At 50.6% G+C, this 20,282-nt stretch overlaps 1 protein-coding gene across 2 annotated transcripts; it reads left to right on the plus strand.

Moving 5' to 3' along the window:
• The first annotated feature begins 47 nt into the window (after positions 1-47).
• MRM1 (mitochondrial rRNA methyltransferase 1) lies at positions 48-19,788 on the plus strand. Of its 2 annotated transcripts, none has more exons than XM_019424041.2 (5): positions 48-901; positions 1,119-1,212; positions 2,907-3,039; positions 3,141-3,260; positions 19,104-19,788. In XM_019424041.2, the coding sequence occupies exons 1-5, from the start codon at positions 339-341 to the stop codon at positions 19,121-19,123; spliced, it is 930 nt and encodes a 309-aa protein (XP_019279586.1). In that variant the 5' UTR covers positions 48-338; the 3' UTR covers positions 19,124-19,788. The 2 variants fall into 2 exon arrangements, with proteins under 2 accessions (XP_019279586.1, XP_019279585.2); XM_019424040.2 differs by lacking the exon at positions 19,104-19,788 and adding an exon at positions 3,693-4,365 and having other exon boundaries at positions 55-901.
• Positions 19,789-20,282: the final 494 nt, after the last annotated feature.

Consider the following 20,282-nt stretch of genomic DNA (forward strand, 5'->3'; position numbering starts at 1 on the left):
ACAGCCCAGCAGGTCGCAGTACAGAGAAGGCTGCGGCTCAGCTAGTCCTGCAGGAGGCGCTGTGGGCACCGCGGGGCGGTCGGGCATGCGCAGTGCGTCAGCGGGCAGGGGGCAGGCCGCCCGAACCCGGAAGCAGAGTAGCCCACGTGGGAGCCGGGGAGGGGCGGCCTTGGTTAGGCTACCTGGTTGTGGGTAGTCTAAGTCGAGAATCCAGGCTATTCGTACTCTGAGGGGGCGAGGTAGAGACGGCCATCGGGTCTCCTTTGCCAATGTTGGGGACCCGGAGCGGGCCGCGGCGGGAGTGACCAATCCTGATGACGTAGCAGGGGGCATCGACCATGGCACTGCTCTGGGCCGTCAGGGGCGCGACCTCGCGGTTTTCGGGTCGCCTGCTCGCGCGTCATTCCTCTCAAGCGGCGAGGCGTGGGGAGCGGCCCGGCGGGGAGGAGCTGAGCCGCCTGCTACTGGATGACCTGGCGCCGACCCCGCGATCTGCGGAGGGACTGGAGCGTCTGTTTGGCCTGTCCCCTTGTCTCCTGGCTCTGCGAGCTGCTCGTCGCCGCGTGGCCAGGCTTCTGCTCCAGGCCGGCAGATCAGGGTTGCAAGGGGAGCGGGCCGAGCTGCTCCGGGCGGCAGAGGCGCGTGACATACCAGTTCTGCGGCCCAGACGGCAGAAGCTGGACGCCCTGTGCCGCTACCAGGTCCACCAGGGCGTCTGCATGGAGGTGAGCCCGCTTCAGCCTCGGCCTTGGACTGAGGTCGGGGAGGCGAGGCCAGGCGACGACCCCCGGCAGCTGTGGCTCGTCCTCGAAGGGCTCCAGGATCCCCGGAACCTTGGGGGTGTGCTGCGTTCTGCTCATTTTCTCGGAGTGGATAAAGTCATCACCAGCGGGAGAAACAGGCATGGACATCCCTTAATCCCCATGTGCCCCGCTTTGGGGCACAGCCGAGTTTCTAAGCACCTTGACCCTTGATCCCTCGTCCCATCGTCAGAATTCTCACCCTTAACCCTTGGGGGCCAGGGCCAGGGAGGCGGGGCGGGGAGGTGGGGGTTGGCTAGGGCAAAGCACCGGGTTTGAGATTACCCAGTTTAATGCAGGGCATGGGGAAATTTGCAGCTGCCCACTCACCCCAGTAGTCAGCAAAGCCAGCGCGGGTGCTATGGAGGTGATGGACCTGTTCTCCACTGATGACCTGGCCAGTTTTTTACAGGTAATGGCGGGGAGGCGGACGGTGGGTAGAGAAGAAACGAGACAAACTCAGTCTCTCCAAGGGCACTCATCCAGCAGTTGATGAAAGAAGGGGAGAGAAAGGGGAATGTTGGCATCGTTTCCTACGTCCTTCTAAATCCCTTTTGGAAGGGAAGGATTCTGGAATTTTCAAAACCATAAGTAGGGCAGAATCTGAAGTTAAAGACTTCCTAGCTTCATTCCCTTTACTGTACTCCTTCATTCCCTTTACTGTACTACCTCTTTGCCTTGGAGGCTAGTATACCTCAGATCCTCGCTGCCTACTAAGTAGGTTTTCAGTAAATGGTGTGATGGACTGTGAGAAGCTGGTTGGCAGGAGTCATGCATTCTGAGTGGGGGCACAGCCTGAAAGGCTCTTTGAAGAAAGACAGGTTCACTTATGCCTTTCTCCCGCCCACCCCGCCCCCCAACCCTACAGAAAACCAAAACCCAAACAAACCACCACCACCACCAACAACAACTTTGATATCCAGGAAGGGGTAAACCTAAGTAAAGAAACCCCTTTCCTGGTCCAAGTTTCTGTCTTCAGTTGTGCTTCTATTGATGGACACAAGGGGGCAGTCTTGCCTTGCATTTGACTGCTCCCATGACCATCTGCCCCCCTAGGTCTCCCAGGCCCAGTCCTTGGATCTCTGTTCTGTATGTGTTCATTTCTTGGTTTCATCCAGTCTCAGGGCATTAAATACCACCTATGCTTGGCTGCCTCCCAAATGTATATGCTAGCCTGGATCTGACTTCTCAACCCCAGATTCATATTATCAAGTTGCTTACTCAACAGCTTCTTTTGTGGTCTGAGGGGCATTTCAAACTTCACATTTTCAAAGCCAAGCACTTCCTTCTGTAGACTTTGCCCAGCTCGATCGATGGCAACCGCATCCCTTTATTTAGGCCCAGTGCTGTGGTGGCCTTGATTCTTCCTGCTTGCCATGGCCCACCCTATCCACAAATTCTTTTGGTTTTACCATGAAGGTATTTTTGTATTCCCACCAATCCTCCCCATCTCTGCAGCTCCCACTCTGGTGCAGGCTTCCATCATCTCTTGCCTGCATTATTGTGGGAAGTCCCATCTCTTGCTATTGGCTCTCAACCCAGCAGGCAGAGTGATTCTGTTGAAACATGTTACTTCTCTGCTCAGAACCTTTCAAAGCCTTCACATCTCTCTCAGAGAGCAAAAGCCAAAGTCCTTCTAGTGGCCTTTGAGGTCCTACCTTATGTGGCTCTTTGTTCCCTCTCCTGTCTCCCTCCCTCTCGTCCTCCCTCCCCACCCGCCACCACCTTGCCACTCCACTGTTCCTCCCATGTGTCACATAAGTGCCAGCCTCAGCCTTTGCACTTAACTCATTTCTGCCTAGATTATTCTGCCCCCAGATGTATGCTTGGTACTCCTTCATCTCGTTCAGGTCTCCACTCCAGTATTGCCTCAGTGAGGCCTTCCCTGATCACCCTTCCACTGGGTAGCTGGGATTTGGGCCCATTTTGTTCTCTGCCCTGTCCGCATCACTTAGAACAGAGCCTGCCCATTCTAGAGGCTTAATAACTGTTGATGAATTGAATGGATCAGCAAGGGAATGACTATATGCGCAAGACCAGCTCCTCAGCTGGGGCTTGAATGAAGGTTTCGTGACCTAGAACTTGATTTCTTCTTCCTCCTTTCAGGCCAGAGCCCGGGAGGGCTGGCTCGTAGCTGGCACAGTGGGCTGCCTGGGGCCTGAGATTTCCTCGTTCTCTGAGATCCCTGTCACTAGCTGCTTGGAGTTCCTCTGGGACCGGCCTACTGTCCTAGTGCTGGGTAGGTAGATGTTCCCACTTTTCCTTGTTCAGATGTGCATGTCCAGAGTGCCCATGTGTCTAACTGGGGCATCCTTAACCCTCTGCCTCTATGCCCTGCAGGTAATGAGGGCTCTGGTCTGTCCAAGGAGGTACAGGCCTCCTGCCAGCTTCTCCTTACAATCCTGCCTGGCCGGCAGCTGCCCTCTGGACTTGACTCCTTGAATGTCTCCGTGGCTGCAGGTGAGTCTACTGTTGCCTGACTTCTTGCCCTCTGACCACACATGTGTAGGTGTTTTACACTCAACAATTTTCCCTGTCTTTCTGTGCCTCAGTCACTTTATGTGCCAGATGGGGAAAATGCATCTTTTTTAAAAAAATTGTTTTATGTTTGTCTTTGAGACAGAGACAGAATGTGAGCAGGGGAGGGGCAGAGAGAGAGGGAGACACAGAATCTGAAGCAGGCTCCAGGCTGTCAGCTTAGAGCCTGATGTGGGGCTTGAACTCATGAGACATGAGATCATGACCTGAGTTGAAGTCAGATGCTCAACCAACTGAGCCACCCAGGTGCCCCAAATGCATCCTTTGAGGATGAGAAGAGGGAGTGCTGACACGTGGTCCTTCCTCTTCTCCATCCTCTCTCTTCCCCTTTTGTCCTTTTGTCTGTTGGTGCAGGAATTCTTCTTCACTCCATTTGCAGCCAGAGGAAGGGTTTCTCTGCAGAGAAGAGAGAGCAACTTCTCTAAGACCCGCAAGGAACCTCAGCCACATCAGCAGGGCCCAGAGTGGCTCAGCACCCAGGACTGTCCTCAGAACCAGAACAAGAGAGGCATAATGGGGGCTGACTTGGACTGTCTGAGGTGTGTGTGCTAGAGGGCACACACATCCACATGATCGAATGTACTGGAGTCTCTTGCCTGAGAGTACACCCAGGCCCCTGTTTACTAGGCACTATCTTGTAGGGCAGGAAGCTCTGCGATGGAGACCAAAGGAAAGTTCAGTTTCCTGTTTTGATTTTGGACTTGCGGTTGGAAGTGGCAGCTTGTTAGTCTCCAAGATTGTGCTGGGATAGAGGGTCTCTTTCCTCCTGGGCCCTGCCTGGAAGTCAAGACATACAAAGGGAATTGGGCAGCCTAGTCCAGGTGTCCTATTCCTCTTGAACCAGTGTGAGAATGTAGAGGAAGGCCTCGTTCCTCTTGTGGACTAGACGGGTACAAATCCAGGCTCCAACCCTGCCTGCCCCAGTGGGGACCTTGAGCACGAGGCTTCATCCTGCTGTCCCTCACAGGGCTCTTTGTGAGGATCCAATAAAATGTCACCTGGGCCATTCTGTCCCATTCTTCCACTAGATGGCAGCCTTGCTCTTTGATCCGTAGTCTCTTCTGGAAGTTTTTGCAGCCACCTCTGGAGATTCCTGGCTGTGGCCCCCAGAGGGGCAAGGGAAAGATTAACAAACACCTCTCACCTCACTGGCCTTCCAGACCTCCTCACCAGTGACTCATCAGTCAGTGCACCTCTGAGAAAGGAACCAATGAACCAGAGCCCTGGCCTTTGGTTCTGTGGAGTGGTGGGGACAGTGTTGCTGTTTATTGTACAACCCACATGGATTTGGTGCTCCTCCCACAGGATCCCACAAATGGAGCAGAAGCCCCCGGTATAAGTAGTTTAGAGCAGTCTTGGCTACCCATTGGAACCACCTGGCAATCTTTCTTTTTTTTTTTTTTTTTTTTAATTTTTTTAACGTTTATTTATTTTTGAGACAGAGAGAGAGCATGAACAGGGGAGGGGCAGAGAGAGAGGGAGACACAGAATCTGAAACAGGCTCCAGGCTCTGAGCTGTCAGCACAGAGCCCGACGCGGGGCTCGAACTCACGGACCGTGAGATCGTGACCTGAGCCGAAGTCGGACGCTTAACCGACCAAGCCATCCAGGCGCCCCGCAATCTTTCAAAAACAACTCACACTGGGGACCCACCCCCAGAGAATCTGATGTAATTGGTCAGGGGGCAACCTGGGTATCAGGAATTTGAAAGCCCCCCCCTCCTGCCCCCAAATGAGTCTAATGTGTACCCCAGGCTGAGAACCACTGGAGTAGGGGCTCCAGGACCTCAGCAGTATTGACATTCTGGGCCAGATAACTCTTTGTTGGATGGCTTGTCCTGTGCCTCATAGGATGTTCAACAACATCCCTGGCTTCTACCCACTAGATGCCAGGAGCACCCCCTGCCCCCCAGTGTGGCAACCAAAAATGTCTCCAGTCATTGCCACATGTCCCCTGGAGGACACAATCGCCCTCGTTGAGAACCACTGTTCTGGAGTATGGATCCTGGAGGACAGCAACCTAAGTTAAAGTCCTAATTGCTCTGTCACCTTGAACAAGTTCCTTTCCCACCCGAGCCTCAGTCTCCTCATTGGTGAAGGGGGATCACCCTACCTTCCCAAGTTGTGGGAGGATAGAGAGGGCAACATGAGCTCAGTGCCTTCCACACGGTAGTGCTCAGTAAGAGGTACCACTCTTTTCTCTTTGGAATGAAATTATCTTGGGATTCCCGTTTAAAAAGACATTTGAATTTGTTTTAAAAGGGCCCAAGATTGCATGGGCGCCTTGGTGGCTCGGTTGGTTAAGCATCTGACTCTTGACTTCTGCTCAGGTCACGATCTCATGGTTCGTGAGATTGAGCCCCACATCAGGCTCTGTGCTGACAATGCGGTGCCTGTTTGGGATTCTCTCTCCCTGTCTTTCTGCCTGTTCCCCCACTTGCTCACTCCCTCTGAAAATAAATAAATAATAAAATAAAAGGGCCTAAGATTGCTTTAAAGTCAAAGTTTTTCCTCTCAAGAAAGAAGAACCTTTTTTTTTTTTTTAATTTTTTTTTTAACGTTTATTTATTTTTTGAGACAGAGAGAGACAGAGCATGAACAGGGGAGGAGCAGAGAGAGAGGGAGACACAGAATCTGAAACAGGCTCCAGGCTCTGAGCTGTCAGCACAGAGCCCGATGCGGGGCTCGAACCCACGGACCGTGAGATCATGACCTGGGCCGAAGTTGGACGCTTCACCGACCAAGCCACCCAGGCGCCCCGAAGAAGAACCTTTTCATAAAACTCCATAGAGATCTCTACCACATTGGTACCCTTGAGCTGTCTGTCCCCAACTGCCACACAGATTCTGACCCTGGCATGTGTCAGCCTTGGGCATATCACACTGCCTCCCCTATCTATGCTGCACTCTTAGCCAAGATCCTAATGTGGTTTTGAACCTTGGCTACACCTTAGGTGGGGTTGGGGGTATGTGTGGTGGTGCAGAGAGGGACAACTTTAATATTCCAGCTGCCCAGAGGCATCAGAATGATTAGATCAGAATCTCTGTGGCAGGAGCCAGGTCCCATGTTTTTTAGAGCTCCCCGGTTGATGCTAGTATGCTGCCAGATCTGAGAATCACTGGTCTTCAAGCCACCTTCTCATGTCCAAGAAACTGCTTCCAAATCATTCATACCTGTACTTTTGAGTGCATGCCTAAAAGTTTGGGCCAGTTGGCCTTTCATCTGTCCCTAGGTTCAGAAGATGGTGGCTCGAGCCCTGACTCTATTGGCTTCTTACCTGGATGGCTTCTCAGCCTCCTCATCTATAAAATGGGGATAGTGCCTTCAGTACCTGCTCCAGCCAACCCCTCCCCAACAAAGATTTGTAAAAACAAAATGAGAGAGTATCAGTAAAAAGCATTCTGTAATCCTAGGCACTGTGCACCCCAGGACTAGCACATGATAGTACAGACATGGATATAATGGCTCAGTTTATGTATCAAGTTGCCTGGGCCACAGAATGCCCAGATAGTTGGTCAAACCTTATTCTCAGTGTTTCTGTGAGGGTGTTTTTGTATGAGATTGACATCTAAATTTGTAGACTGAGTAAGCCAAAGTGCCCTTTCCATTGTGGGTGGACCTCATCCAATCAGTTGAAGACCTGAATAGAGGGAGGAAAAAAAAAAAAAAAAAAAAAAAAGCTTCTCCCCTAAGAATTCTTCCTGCCTTTTGGAACTGAAACATGGGCTTTTTCTGGCCTCAAGCCTGCTGGCCTTTAGATGGGAACTGTGTCATTGGCTCTCCAAGGTCTCCAGCTTGCTGTTCTCTGCAGAACCTGGACTTGCCAGACTCATAACCACATGAGCCAAGTCCTCATAATAAATAAGCATTATATGTGTGTATATAGATAAGTATACAGATATATATATATATATCACCTGTTGGTTCTGTTTCTCTGGAGAATCCCAACTAATAGACTTGATGGAAATGAACTGAGATGTCCTGGTGTTCCCTCCATGTGGCAGTAGAGAATCGAGCTCTGCTCTCTGGGAACAAACCCATCATGGAACCTAGAAGTTGGGGTTCCGGGTACTCCGGGTACTCCGGGCCTGCTTTCCTGCCCATGGACTCCTATGTCATGTCTGGAACCTTATCTAACTTGCTTTGGGTATGTTGTTCAGTTTTCTGGGTCCCAGTAGTCCGAGCCATCTAGAGGGCCACTCTCGGTGCTAAAAGCCAGGCACAGGGGCTCCTCCCTGCTTCATCCCATGGGCAGCAAGCCAGCTGGCCTCTGGGAAGGCAGGCTCACTTGAACTAAAAGGTATTGAGGCCGTAATTACTTGCCATGCACACAGGTATGTAGTTAGGTCGTGCAAACCAGGCATTTCCAAAACGAAGCACCTGAGACCCTAAGGCAAAGGATGAGGTCTGAATTTCTTTGTGGTGGCCTGATGCATACAGGCTGCTCAGCAAGTATGGTTAAATACACAGGAGCTGGGGCAGCTGTGGCTGTGGGTATGAAGACAGAGGCAAGGTGGAGGTCCATCCTCTGCAGGGCAGGGTAAGGATGACCCTGAAGAGCCACATTTAAGAATGTGAGACTGACTGTTAAGTAGCTCTTGCTTTGAGTTCCAATTCTGATTTGCTGGTAGTGTAAATATGGACATATCCCTTAACTTTTCCAACAGCCTCCACTTCAGAGGATCAGAGTGCGGATTAAATGAGCTCACTCATGTAAAGCCCTCAGCCCAATCCTGGAGGAGCATGGCAGCTGTTTTTACAGCACCTGAGCTGCATGGGCTCCGCTGTCCTGCCACCCTGGCCTCAATTTCCCCATAGACTCTAAGACATATTTCAGCTGCAATACACAAGGAGATGTACTCCTGAGAGCAGCTGGAGGGGGTTGGAGAGGGGAGGGGATTGGAATGACATTGGCAAGATCCTCCTTTGTCAGGCCTCCCCAGCCAAGAGGGAAAGGGTCTCAGAAGGTTGGTATTCCAGAACAGCTGAATTGTGGCCAGCACCCCAGCCCCTTGCAGGGCTGGAAATTTGTTTGTTTGGTTGGGTTTTGGCAGGAGGGGAAATTGCCAGCTCCTTTCCCGAGGCTGAGGTCCTAAACTAGACCCTCCCCCATCACTCTTGCAGGGCCAGGCGCCAGGGATCCCCACAGTTTGTAAATGTAATCAACCTTGAGGTCTCCGGCTTCCACAGGTGCAATTAGCATGCCCATCTGCTAATCCCTGATTAATGATGTTTACAAACATGGGACTCCACTCACAGAGTTGCTCAGCCCCTCCCTCTAGGACCTGGAGGCAGGGCTCTTCCTAACACACACCCCTCCGTAAACACACATACTCTTTCAGGGCTGTGCTCCTCTCCCTCCCCTTTCCCAGGCAGGGGGCAGAGCTGGAGTCCCTCCTTGGAGTCACCTGGCCCAACTCTCATTGCACCCATGGAAAGAAGACCCAGAGAGCACACAGGGAGACCATGAGGTTTGGTGGTAGGGCTAGGCTCCTGTTCTTCCCTCTTTCTTCCCCGTTCTGGAACCTCTGGGTACATGGGTGGGCCCGCTGCCTTTATTCACCACACCGGCTCCAGCTCTGGGGCTACATGTACATGTCTCTCTGCATGGACAGACAGAGGAACATTCCCACTCCGCCCACCTTCCCGCTGAGGACTCTTGCGGGCCCACGCCAAAAAGCACAGTAGCAAAAATATTAAGAATGCAGACTTCTGAGTCAAGAAGGCCCTGCCTCCAAATGTTGGCTCTACCTCAGGCCAGTCACTTAATCCAATTGAGCCTCAGTTTTGTCACCTACAAAATGGAGATAAGGATAGTAGGTACTACTACTACAAACATAGTTTGTGATGATTCATTACTGGATTTAGGAAATGGACTTGGCATAGTGCACGGGACATAGTAGGTGCTTAATAATACAAGCTTTTTATTGTAGGGAAGATGATGATGATGATGAAAATGAAAAGAAGCATCTGAAGCTACAAAGATGCCCAGGGACTTCCTCTTCTCCCCTCACCCTCCTCTCTAGGGAGAAGGGCAGGTCCCAGCTCATTACTGGTGGGGGTTAGGGTGGAAGTGTCAGATTGGAATCACTCCTGGGTCTGTTCACAGCTTCCCTGTTTCATTAACACCTCCCTGGTGGTCTTCAGCTCATCCTCCTGGGGGAGGTGCTCCAGAAAGTTCTCACTACCCCCTACTCAGCCAGAGCTCAATGTGCCCCATTCCTAGGTCTGGAATCAGATGCACATAGAGAAGGTTTTATGTGGCAGAGAGGTGGCCACTGGCCAGGAGGCTGTCACTATCCCCTCCCCTCAGGGTCCTGGAGGCCTGGTCAGGAGACATAGTACCTGGGACTGCCTCTTTCTTTTTCCTCCCCATCAACCTCTCATCAGTAAATTCTAGTCACCCAGCCCCACTGCATCCCAATCTGGACACTTCTTCCTTTCAAATCTGTGACTTGATGTGAGCAGCACCAGCTTGGGTTCTAATCCTGGTTCACCTTTTCCCAGCTGGATGACCTAAGGAAAATCGCTTATTTTCCAGGACATTCAGTTGCTTCTGTAAAAACAGGGGCACCATACCTATAGCAGGGTAGCACAGGGCTCAGAAAATTGTAAATTCTCAATAATGCAGCCATTGTTATTTGCAGGCACAACAACTAATCTCTGAATTATATTTTTAAATCGCAGAGCCCTGTTTAGCCAACCGGGGTGGGTGGGGGAGCAGAGCCATGTTTAAAGAAGCTCCAGTTAATTGTCCCAGTTTCTTCCCCAGACTGGGAAAAAGGAGTGGGGCTGGGCAATGAATTAGGACCAGGAGATTACTATCTTGGGCTCTGGGAAGGCTGCTTCTAAACAATGTTCCTCTCCAGACACTCCAAGAAGGATTCTGATGGAAATACTATGCCCTCTCTGTCACAATATTCCATTTCAGAGGAGACCCTTCACCAGCTGTGGGCCAGGAAGGAGGGGCTGGGCCCAGCTGCCCCCTGCCCCAACCCTGCAGCTGGCTGAACTTGGCTGGCCCTGCTTTCTCCTGCCACCTCTGTACTTCCTCTTCCCTTCAGGCTCCCAGCTCTTTTGCTGAGGTTTGTGGGTGTCAGAAGAGAGACTCCATGAGAAGTGTCACCTTTTGTGGTTGATCTGTAGTCTCAAAAAAAATGTCAGTTGGCTGAGCAGTTTCCTCTAGAAAGAAGAAACCAAGGCACAAGTCTGCATATAAGGGAGGCGGCAAGACAGTGGGCTTTGTCCCTTCTTACAAGTAACCCCCAAGCCCCCACAGGCCTCTGTGGAGCAGACATGAAAGCCCCTCCCACCTCTAGGAATCCCCACTCCTGTCTTTTACATAATCAAGGCAGGAGTTGGCTTCACTCCTTTTATATTCCCAGGTCTCAGCCCAGGGCCAGGCACATACTGGGTATTTAAAAATCACACATAAGCACATAAATGGGTCCTGAGGTTGGAGACTCACTGCCTCTCCCTCCTTTTCTCTATTGTAGGTTGGAGGCAAATAGCTCAATTCCAGCTGGCCCTCCCCTTCCACTTTTGGAGAAGACAAGACACAAATGATTCCCTAGCCACAGCTGCTCTTGATTCTCTGCAACAAAAGAGCTAATCGAGAGTGAGGGGATGCTCTGTAGAACCCTTCAGCCCTCGACCCTGCTGAGACCCATCTGTATCCAGGCCCTGCACAGATGCCCTTCCCATAGATGGGGGGACTAGCTGGGGGTCAGGCACAGCAAGAAGCAGGATCTTGTTTGAATCAGAGCCCTGATACCAACACACATACTTAGAACAGTCTCACTGCAGTGGGTATGGGACCCTGAAGCCATGTGCACAGCAGGGTGATGGGTGATGATGATGATGATGATGATACTAACATTTATTATGTACTTACCATGTGCTAACGGTTTTATGTGACTTGTCTCATTTAGTCCTCATGATGCTTTGGGGTAGGCACTGTTATTACCTTTCGTTTATAGATAGGAAACTGGGGCCCAGAAAGGTTAAGTAACTTACCTAAGGTCATGCTGTGACAATCAGAAGGGTTTGTAGGGGGTGGGGGATGGAAGGTGGGGAGCTGAGCTTAGAAGGAGAGACCTTCCAGCTCAAGCATCAGCTAGGAGGCCTTCAGTTGAGGAAGCCAAATCTGCACACAGCCACCCTCCCCCCACCCCCACAGCACTAAACCCTCCCCCATGTAATACCCCTAGCCCCTCTCTCCACTCCACTTCTCCTGAACCATCCTGACAGTCTCTAAGTGGGGCATCCTGCAGAGGGGGGTGGGGACCATGTCCTTCAGCTTGCCACGTGGCTGTGGGTGGTATGCCCAGGCTGGAGGTCAGAATACACAGCTCGAGCTACTGTGGGGTGCAGTAAAGAGCCTGGACTCCCAGAGACACCCAGATTTAGGTTTAAGTCCTGGACCTGCTTCCAAACCAAGGCTCAGGCCTTGGTCCAGTTTCTTAACCTCTGAGCTTCATTTCCTTTCTGTAAAATGGCACCAGTAATCTTTCTCCCAGGGTTGTGCTGGGGCCTGAAAAAAGGTGCTCACGGCACATGGTAGGCCTTCAAGAACTCTTCCCAGCCTGCCTCTTCCTTCTTTCTCGGGGCTTCCATCTGTGTCTGTCTCCTTGCTTTCCTAGCTTGGGGTCTGGTGCCTCCCCTCTCTCAGCTCTGCTTGTTTTTTGATGATCTCTGTCATGTCTGCCTGTCACTGGGGGCTCCCTGTTGCCGCTCCCTTTCTAGGGCTCTGTCTCTATACCCTTTCTGCCCCTCTCCTCTCCTCTCCTCTCCTCTCCCTTGGCTCCTGATACCCTGGGGGCTGATCGATGGCAGCCGCTGGTTATTGATTGGAGTGGGCGTCCAAGTGTGGCTGCTGGAGGCCGGTATTGATGGACAGGATTGGTGCCCAGGCTGGGCGGGAGTGGCAGTTGGGGAGCCTGGGGCTGCAGGGGAAGTGGGGCTCCCCCTCCCCTGCCAGGACCTGGGATGGGAGTCCTTAAAGCTGCAGACCCTGCCACTAGGATGGGGGTAGAGGATGGGACAGAAGGTCTCTGAGGACAGAAGGCCAAGGCTTGGCTCATGCTGTCACTTAACAAGATTTACTGAGCACCTACTATGTGCCAGCTGGGGATGTTAGCAGTAAGCAAGTCAAAAATCAATAAGTAAAATTATGTAATGTGTTATGCAAGAAATAGAGCAGAGGGAAAAGGGTATGGAAGTGCAGTGGTTGGGAGAAGGTGCTGTTTTAAATGGTGTAGTGAGGGAGGGGCCTCCTTGAAAAGGTGACCTTTTAAGTAAAGACCTGAGGAGAGTGAAGGAGCAAGCCATTTGAGAGCATTCTGAGTAGTAGAAACACCAAATAAATGCAAAGACCCCCTGTCGGGGGCCATGCTTCATATGCTCTAGGCTGGGGGTATGGTGTGCCTGGAGTGGGGTGAGGGATAAGGAGAGCAGGAGAAAATGGGTAGGAGAGAGAATGAGGGCAGGGGCCCTATAGGGCTTGGAGTGGACAGTCAGTCCGGGGATGACAGTTGTCCCAACTCCAGTCTGAGAGGCCTGAGCAGCTTCCACCAACGGTAGCTTCCAGAACATGGTTCTGCTGCTTCTGAAACTCCATGTGTGGAGTTTCACACCAATATCCCAGGCCATTCACTGCTTGGCCAATGAGATAAATGCTCACAGGTTGGATTCTGTGGTTGAGTTGAGAACTATGAGACTCAGAGACATTTGGCAACTTGCCCCAGGTCATGAAGGAAATAGCAGAGCTGGGACTCAAATCCAGTTCTGTCTGACTCCAAAACCATTGCTTTTTCCTTCTTTCCTGGTTACCGTCTTAACCATTTTTAAGTGTATAATTCAGTAGTTAAGTTTACTCACATTGTAGTACAATAGACCTGCAGATCTTTTCCACCTGAAACTGAACCAAAACTCTGTACCCATTAAATAAGAACTCCCTGCTCCTCTTGCCCCAGCCCCTGACAACCATCACTGTATTTTCTATGTATCTATGTATGTGACCTTTTTTATTTTAATATTTATTTTTGAGAAACAGAGAGTGCAAGAAAGGAAAGGGCAGAGTCGGGGGGACACACAGAATCTGAAGCAGGCTCCACATTTTGTTTATCCATTTATTGGTTGACTGACACTTGGGTTGCTTCCATGTCTTGCCTATGGTGAAAAATGCTGCAATGAACATGGACGTACACATATCTCTTTGAGATCCTGTTTTCAGTTCTTTTGAATATATACCTAAAAGTGGGATTGCTGGATCATATGGTAGTTCTATCTTTATTTTTTTGAGGAACCTACATACTGTTTTCCATAGCATCTGTAACCATTTTACCCTGCCAGCAACAGTGCCCAAGGGTTCCAACTTCTTCACATCCTCACCAACACTTGTTATTTTGTTTTGTTTTGTTTTGTTTTTTGATAGTAGTCATCCTAATGTGTGTGAGGTGATATCTCATTACTGGTTTAATTTCCTTAATGACTGATGATGCTGAGCATATTTTCCTATGCTTATTGGCCAAGTGTATATCATCCTTGCTGAAATGTTTATTCATGTCCTTTGCCCAATTTTTAATTAGGTTATTTGTTGTTGCTGTTGTTTGTTGTTGGGTTGTAGGAATTCTTTATATTTTTTGGATATTAACCCCTCATCAGATGATGATTTGCAAATATTTTCTCCTATTCTGTAGATTACCTTATCACTCTGTTGATTGTGTCCTCTGATGTACAGAAGTTTTAAATTTTGATTTAGTCCTATTTATCTATTTTTTCTTTTGTTGCCTGTGCTTTTGATATCATACCCAAGAAACCATCACTGAGTCCATCCAAAATTATTGTTTTTAACTACTTCTCTCCACTGTCAGGAATTCTGCCAACACCTTTAGGTCAAATTGGGCAGGCAGTGACCCAGAGGGCAGGGCTGGAACCAGTGGGAAGTTCAGGGAGACAGCAGCTCAAGCTAACAGAATTCCAGAGGCTGAATGGGGTATTTTGGAGGTAGTGAGGTCCCTGTCACTGGAGGAATATAAGCACTCAGATGACCATTCAGGTAGGATGTTGCACAGGAACTTCAGGTAGAGGACGTTAAGGTTGGGTTGATGGCCTCTGATCTCTTATAGAATTCAGCAAGGAAGGAGGGGGAGCTCAAAGCTTGCCAGTGAAGTGGGGTGGGGTGGGCAGGATGGCAGCTGACAAGTGTACCATCCTCTGTGCCTGGGGAAGTCTTGTATTGGGATCTATGTGTGGAGGAGATTCCCTGTGTTCTTGTCATACTGGAGCCTAAACCCAAGCTCTGACCCCAGATGGCCCAAGGATCTTGGACCCCTGGGCTGGAAGATAAGAGAGATGAAGATGTGGCTCCTTCATCACCTATGAGGGGCTGCTTGTGAGCCAAATGGATGAAACAAGGACTTAAGAGCCTGGTAGACCTTGATTCAGGTACTGCCTGAGGCACTCACTGGCTGGATGAATTTGGGCAGTCTCTTTGACTTCTCTGATCCTCATCCTCATCTGAGCAAGGGGCTGCCACCTCTCTTATAGGGTTTTTTGCAGAATGACAATAACAGGTGGCTGGAGCCTGACACATCCTCAGTGAACTCCAGTGATCGCATTTAAGCACTCATAATTGCCTCTCAGCACCCTCCAAAGCCAATAACCCTGAATGGGCTATATATTCCCTACCCTCTGGTGACCACTTCCCACTGTTCTTGGCCCTGGCCAGCCCCTCATTCCTTTTGAGGGCAGGGAAATCCAGACTCCTGGATCCGGAACCCAGCTCAGCCATGACAGATACCTGAGCTGGACCAGGGGCCCTCTCTGGGCCTTGTGGGAAGTGCTGGATGGCAGTCTGATATCCTGTCTGTTGGTCCTCTGTCTCTGCCTGTCCCTGTGGCTACTAGGCCTGGAGCTTCCTCACTCTGGTTGTGCAGTCTTTCCCAGCCTGCCCTGCATTCTGTGACCTGACTCATCTCCCACGTTGCACCCAGAAATTTCCCCCACATTACCCCCAGCCCAGCCCATCATGGAGAAAAATCAAATCTCATTAAAGGCCATTGATTTTCCTCCAAATTTGCTGTGAGTACACTTCGAGGCTTCTCAGTATTACTGTCGGTTCCCATCTTCAACCCCTCAACTACCACCATATCTTCCTCAGGGAAACTGAGAAGCATTGGGCTGGCAGGCAATAGGGAGTGTGAGAGGTTGTAGATACTGTCTGCTGGAGCCTCCAGCCCACTCTGGCCCTTCAGCGTGGCAAGACCCTGAATATGGCACTGATTTATTTCTCTGCCTGGTTACCCCCATCTTAGGCAGAGGGGTATGTGTTTCTGCATGTGTATATCTGTCCCTGTGTGTTGGTGTGTGATTTTGTGTCTGCATGTGTGTCTGTGGGTGTCAGCACTGTGTCTCTGTGCACCTGTGTCTATTTCTATATCTGTGTGTGTGTCTATAAGTGTGTGTGTGTATCTGCATGAATGCAGTGTGGAGTGGAGGTCTTGGCTTGCAGTTGAACTCTGAATGCTGTGCTGCCCATGAAACAGCCAGCCTGAAGAAGGGACTTGACTTGGGATAAACCCAAGATATGGTTCTCTTCCTAGGGGTCAAGGACTAGGTAGGGCTCTGGAGGAGGAGGGGACACAGGCTTCTCTGCCCTCTCGCATTCACCCCTGCTGTCCCTTTGTCATCTTGGAAAATGGAGCACCTTGCTGACTTTGTTGCAGTATTAGGTCTGGTGTTTGGGGGCTGGTGGGAAAGATTCCCAACCTAATGTTGGAGGCGGGCACGAATTCTTTCTCTCCTCCAATCTGAACTAAGAGTCCCAGGTGGGCATGTTTAAGTCAAATGGCCATATATTCACCTGGTGAGTCTGGAGAGAGTAGGTTAGGAGAGAAGATGGGCAGTGAGGGTGTCAGGGAGGCTTTGTGACATAGAAGGCATTCCTGTCTGCCCGGGTCATGTTCCTAGCATAAAGTCAAACATCAAGGCCAGCCTTAATGGGGAAAAAAGTCATGAACAGGGCCCTTTGGCTTTTGGGGGGTGAAGTGACTTTCAGCTTGGCTATAGGCCGGGCCACTTGCCTCTAGCCCACCTTCCAGGGCCTAGAGGTCAGCCATGGTGCTGGACTGGCCTTCTAAACCCTAGGACATGGCTGAGCTACCCCAAGGAGCAGCCTCAATGGGGCCTCCTATAAATTTGGGGGTGGAATGGTTCCCTGGTTATGCTTCCTCAGTGAAGCCTCACCCACTACCCATACCCCAACCCTGTGCAAGACATGTCAAGTTCATGACTGTGAATGCATGTCCTCCCAGAGGCCTCCGCCAGGGAGCTGGGAGCAGCACTCTGGGTTCTGGGGACAGGCCAGATTTATGGCACTGGGAGAAATATTTAGGCCTGAGACAGTTTGGTTGTGTTAATTATGGAAATCTAAAGATAATCTATATTTAATGCTGAATTTTGTCAAATTTGCTAAAGAATTAGGGGAGCGTGTGCAAACAGTGACACTTCAATGAAGAACAAGGTGCAATTAAACTCTGAAATTTACAGTGGAATAATTGGAGAGCATGACAAATATAGTTATCAGCAGCAACTAATTAGGGGTCTGCTCGAGGTTTCTGGGCTTGATTAATCTCGCCTGGATGCTAATAAGTTATGCTGGGCAGCTGATACTATTTGTCGCCTCCTACTTTCCACTCTCTCTCCAGAGCTCTTGGGGATTGGGAATGTGACCCATTCGGTCCTTCCCTCTGTACAGCCTGGCCTAAAGGGGGAGAATAAGGTCACCAGAGCTCCTATGCTGAGACCCCCTTCTCCAACTAAGGATGGCATGGACACCTTGAGTGGCATGCCCCTGACCAGGCATCCTGGGGTCTTACTTGAGACTTGTTGGGATTGGGGGAAAGAGGGTTGGGGCTGAGTTTTGGGGTCTAGCTGGGCTTCAGTGGGTCATATTTCTTCCCTCCCTGTTGACATGGCTCAGCCTGACTCCCACCTCTGTCTTTTACTCTACACCTCATGGGAAGGGTCAATGAAAGCCCCTGACTCCGACTCAAGAGAGATCCATACAACTGTTCCTTGGCCAAACACCCACCTCCTCTTTTCCTGCCAGGTCTCTGCTAATCTTCCTTACTGCTGATTGTGGCCAAGCCTTAGATCCACTGACTAAAGCTTAGGCCTGTGCTGGAGCTGTTATCTAGCTGGAGTGTGGCCAGTACCCTGGGCATTGCTGCCAGGTCCAGCTGTGAAGCTAAAGCCATCCCCTTCCTCTCTCTGTCTCTCATCTTGTCTCTGAGTCTCTCTGCCTCATGACCCAGAAACTTCCCTGGTCTCTGTGTGACTAGTCGGGAGTCACCCCTCAAGAACTCTCTTCTCCATTGCCCACCTTTCCCTCAGAAGTTCTCCTGTCAGGTCCCCCACCTGGGGTCCCCCAGGGCCATATGCATGCTGAACAGTCCCCCTTTCATCTCCTGCCTTTGCTCAATGTTGTCTGGCACAGGATGGGAACTCCAACTGGCAGCCTGAGAGGAGGTAAGTGAATCTAAAATGGGAAATTGGATGAACGGCTTCTTTGTGGATGTCTTCAGTATGCCAGAACTCTCCAAGCGTGAGCGTGAGTGTGTGTGTCATAGGAGACTGGGACCCTGATATGGCTGGTGGAGAAGATAGCTGGGAGAAGGTGCAGGAGGAGGACAGGGGCCTCCAGAATGCCTCCCTCTAGTATCTGGGCCAGAGTGGTCCTACTCCTGGGAGAAGGAGCCATTGCTTCCTTGAGACCTCCGTTTCTCTTCCTGCTTGTGATCTGAAGAGTTTTGAAGTCAGACGCCCCTGGGCATGTGTCCCCGCCTTAGGGGTCCTGGGCTGTTCCTAACCATGTCAAGTCTTGATTTCCTTCTTGTGGAACAGGGATAATTACTTCAGGGCACTTGTCCCCAGGGTTACCAGGATCTCCAGAAAAGGGCGAGGAGCTGAGCAGGCCCTCAGTAAATGGGGCTCCCTCCCCGCTGCCTCTCTTCTTCCTTCTATCCCTCCCCTCCCCCAAATCTGAATTCCCTGAGGCTTGCACGGTTGTCCCTGTGGCTGTCAGACTCCTCCACCAGAGGGCGATAGGTGCTGCGGGCACAAGCAAAATGGACCCCAGTATAGGCTGCATCCACAATGGGCCTGCCTCGCCTGTGCTGTCTCCTGAACTTCAGGGCCGGAAGATTTGAGGTCAGGGAGTATTTTGTTCCCTTCTATGCACAGCTAACACACTCTAAGATTTGGGCGAAAATTAGAGAACAAGCTTCTTAACGTTTGTACACTGAAGCAAGTTTACCAGTCACCACTGACGTCCTGAGTCTCTGGGGCAAGGCTTAGTTGGCCCATTTTACAGATGAGGAAATATGAATTGGTCATTACTTATGTTTGCAGAAACTGGCAAGTCACAAGTGCAGAATGCATTGGATAAACCAAGGCTCAGAGCAAATTTGCTGAGGGTGAAGTGGCTTGTAAGAGGGGAGTTGGGACTCAAACCTGGGCTTCCCTGACTTCTAAGTTAGCAACTTTTCCTCTGACCCAGTTTTTCTGATCAATCAAGACTCTGGTCTAATCCCTCCTTGTCCTGTCACAGCCCCTGCTTCTGAGGCAACTGGAAATGGTGCCTTAGGCTTCAGACTGCAGCCTCTAAATCCTAGGGGCTGTGTGTACGTGGATAGATCACTAGCTCCTCTGAGCCACAGCTTTCTGTAAAATGGTCAGGTGATGCTTACTCTCTTCTTTGCAGGGTATTATGGGGTGAAATGAGATGATGGACACAGAGACCCCTCTCCCCTAGGATGGGCTCCCTGTGAACCTGGGCTGGACGTTCCCCCAGGGACTCTTGGTCTGTCACTTGGAGCTGAGAGGAGGAATGCAATACCCACAGGTCGCCTTCAGCCTTTCTCTGGGGGAAGAAGAGAGATGGGGTGGGGAGGGCTCCTTTCTCAGGAACCTCCAGCCCTTGCAGCTGCTAGAAGTGATCTGGCTCCGTTGCTATGGCAACGAGGGCCAGCCGCCTGCAGAGCCTTCCCGTGCCAGCCGCCTTGACCTCACTTAGGATGATTACCTTTCGGCAAATAAAATAATTGTGTTAATAAAGAGGCTGTTCGCCCCCTCATCCCCCACCCTGCTTGGCCTGCTCCCCATCCCCACCCCGGGGAGAAAGAGAGGCTTCCCCCACCCAATTACCCCTGGCCTGTGGGATGCCTTACTCTTAAATAAGTTGTTGATGGAGATCCTGGCTGGGTTTTAATTTTTGCTGATTTTAACCACCTCCCATCTTCCCCATCTTGCTTTCTGCCTTCTTGCCCCTACGTCTTTGTTGAAGTTGTACAGTTGAGTTAATATGACTCTTCTGTCTTCCTTCCATGGGGCTTTGAGCACCCACTGGGCCTCCCAAGCTATTACAATAATAAATTCTACTTACTGTGGGCCTGCTGTGTGGTATAGCCTTTACAAGTGCTTTCACACATGTCCTCTCCTCAATCCCTACAACGGCTGTGCAAGTCACGAACTTCAATACCACTTTACAGAGGAGAAGACCAGGGCTCTGGGAGATAATATGTTTTGTTTTTTAATTTTAACTTATTCTTATTTTTTGAAGTCTATTTATTTATTTCGAGAGGGAGAGAGAGTGAGTGGGAGAGGGGCAGAGAGAGGGAGAGAGAGAGAATCCCAAGCAGGCTCCATGCTGTCGACGTGGAGCCCAATTTGGGGCTCGAACTCACAAACCGTGAGATCATGACCTGAGCTGAAACCAAGGGTTGGCCACTTAACTGACTGAGCCACCCAGATGCCCCTATTTATTTATTTTGAAATTGAAGTATCATCGACACACGATATGACATTAGTTTCGGGCGTACAGCGTGGTGATTCGACATCTCTGTGTGTTATGCTGTGCTCACCAGAAGTATGTCTACCATCT

This window comes from Panthera pardus, unplaced genomic scaffold (assembly GCF_024362965.1).
Source record: "Panthera pardus isolate Hobbes unplaced genomic scaffold, ASM2436296v1 HiC_scaffold_3, whole genome shotgun sequence".
In the NCBI taxonomy this organism is placed as follows: domain Eukaryota; kingdom Metazoa; phylum Chordata; class Mammalia; order Carnivora; family Felidae; genus Panthera; species Panthera pardus.

Excerpts from the sequence above, each read along its gene's own strand:
- MRM1 (XM_019424040.2), top strand. The coding sequence starts at position 339 with ATGGCACTGCTCTGGGCCGTCAGGGGCGCGACCTCGCGGTTTTCGGGT. Across the intron at positions 902-1,118 it reads ATCACCAGCGGGAGAAACAG|CTGCCCACTCACCCCAGTAG; the intron begins GCATGGACATCC and ends GGAAATTTGCAG. Across the intron at positions 1,213-2,906 it reads ACCTGGCCAGTTTTTTACAG|GCCAGAGCCCGGGAGGGCTG; the intron begins GTAATGGCGGGG and ends TCCTCCTTTCAG.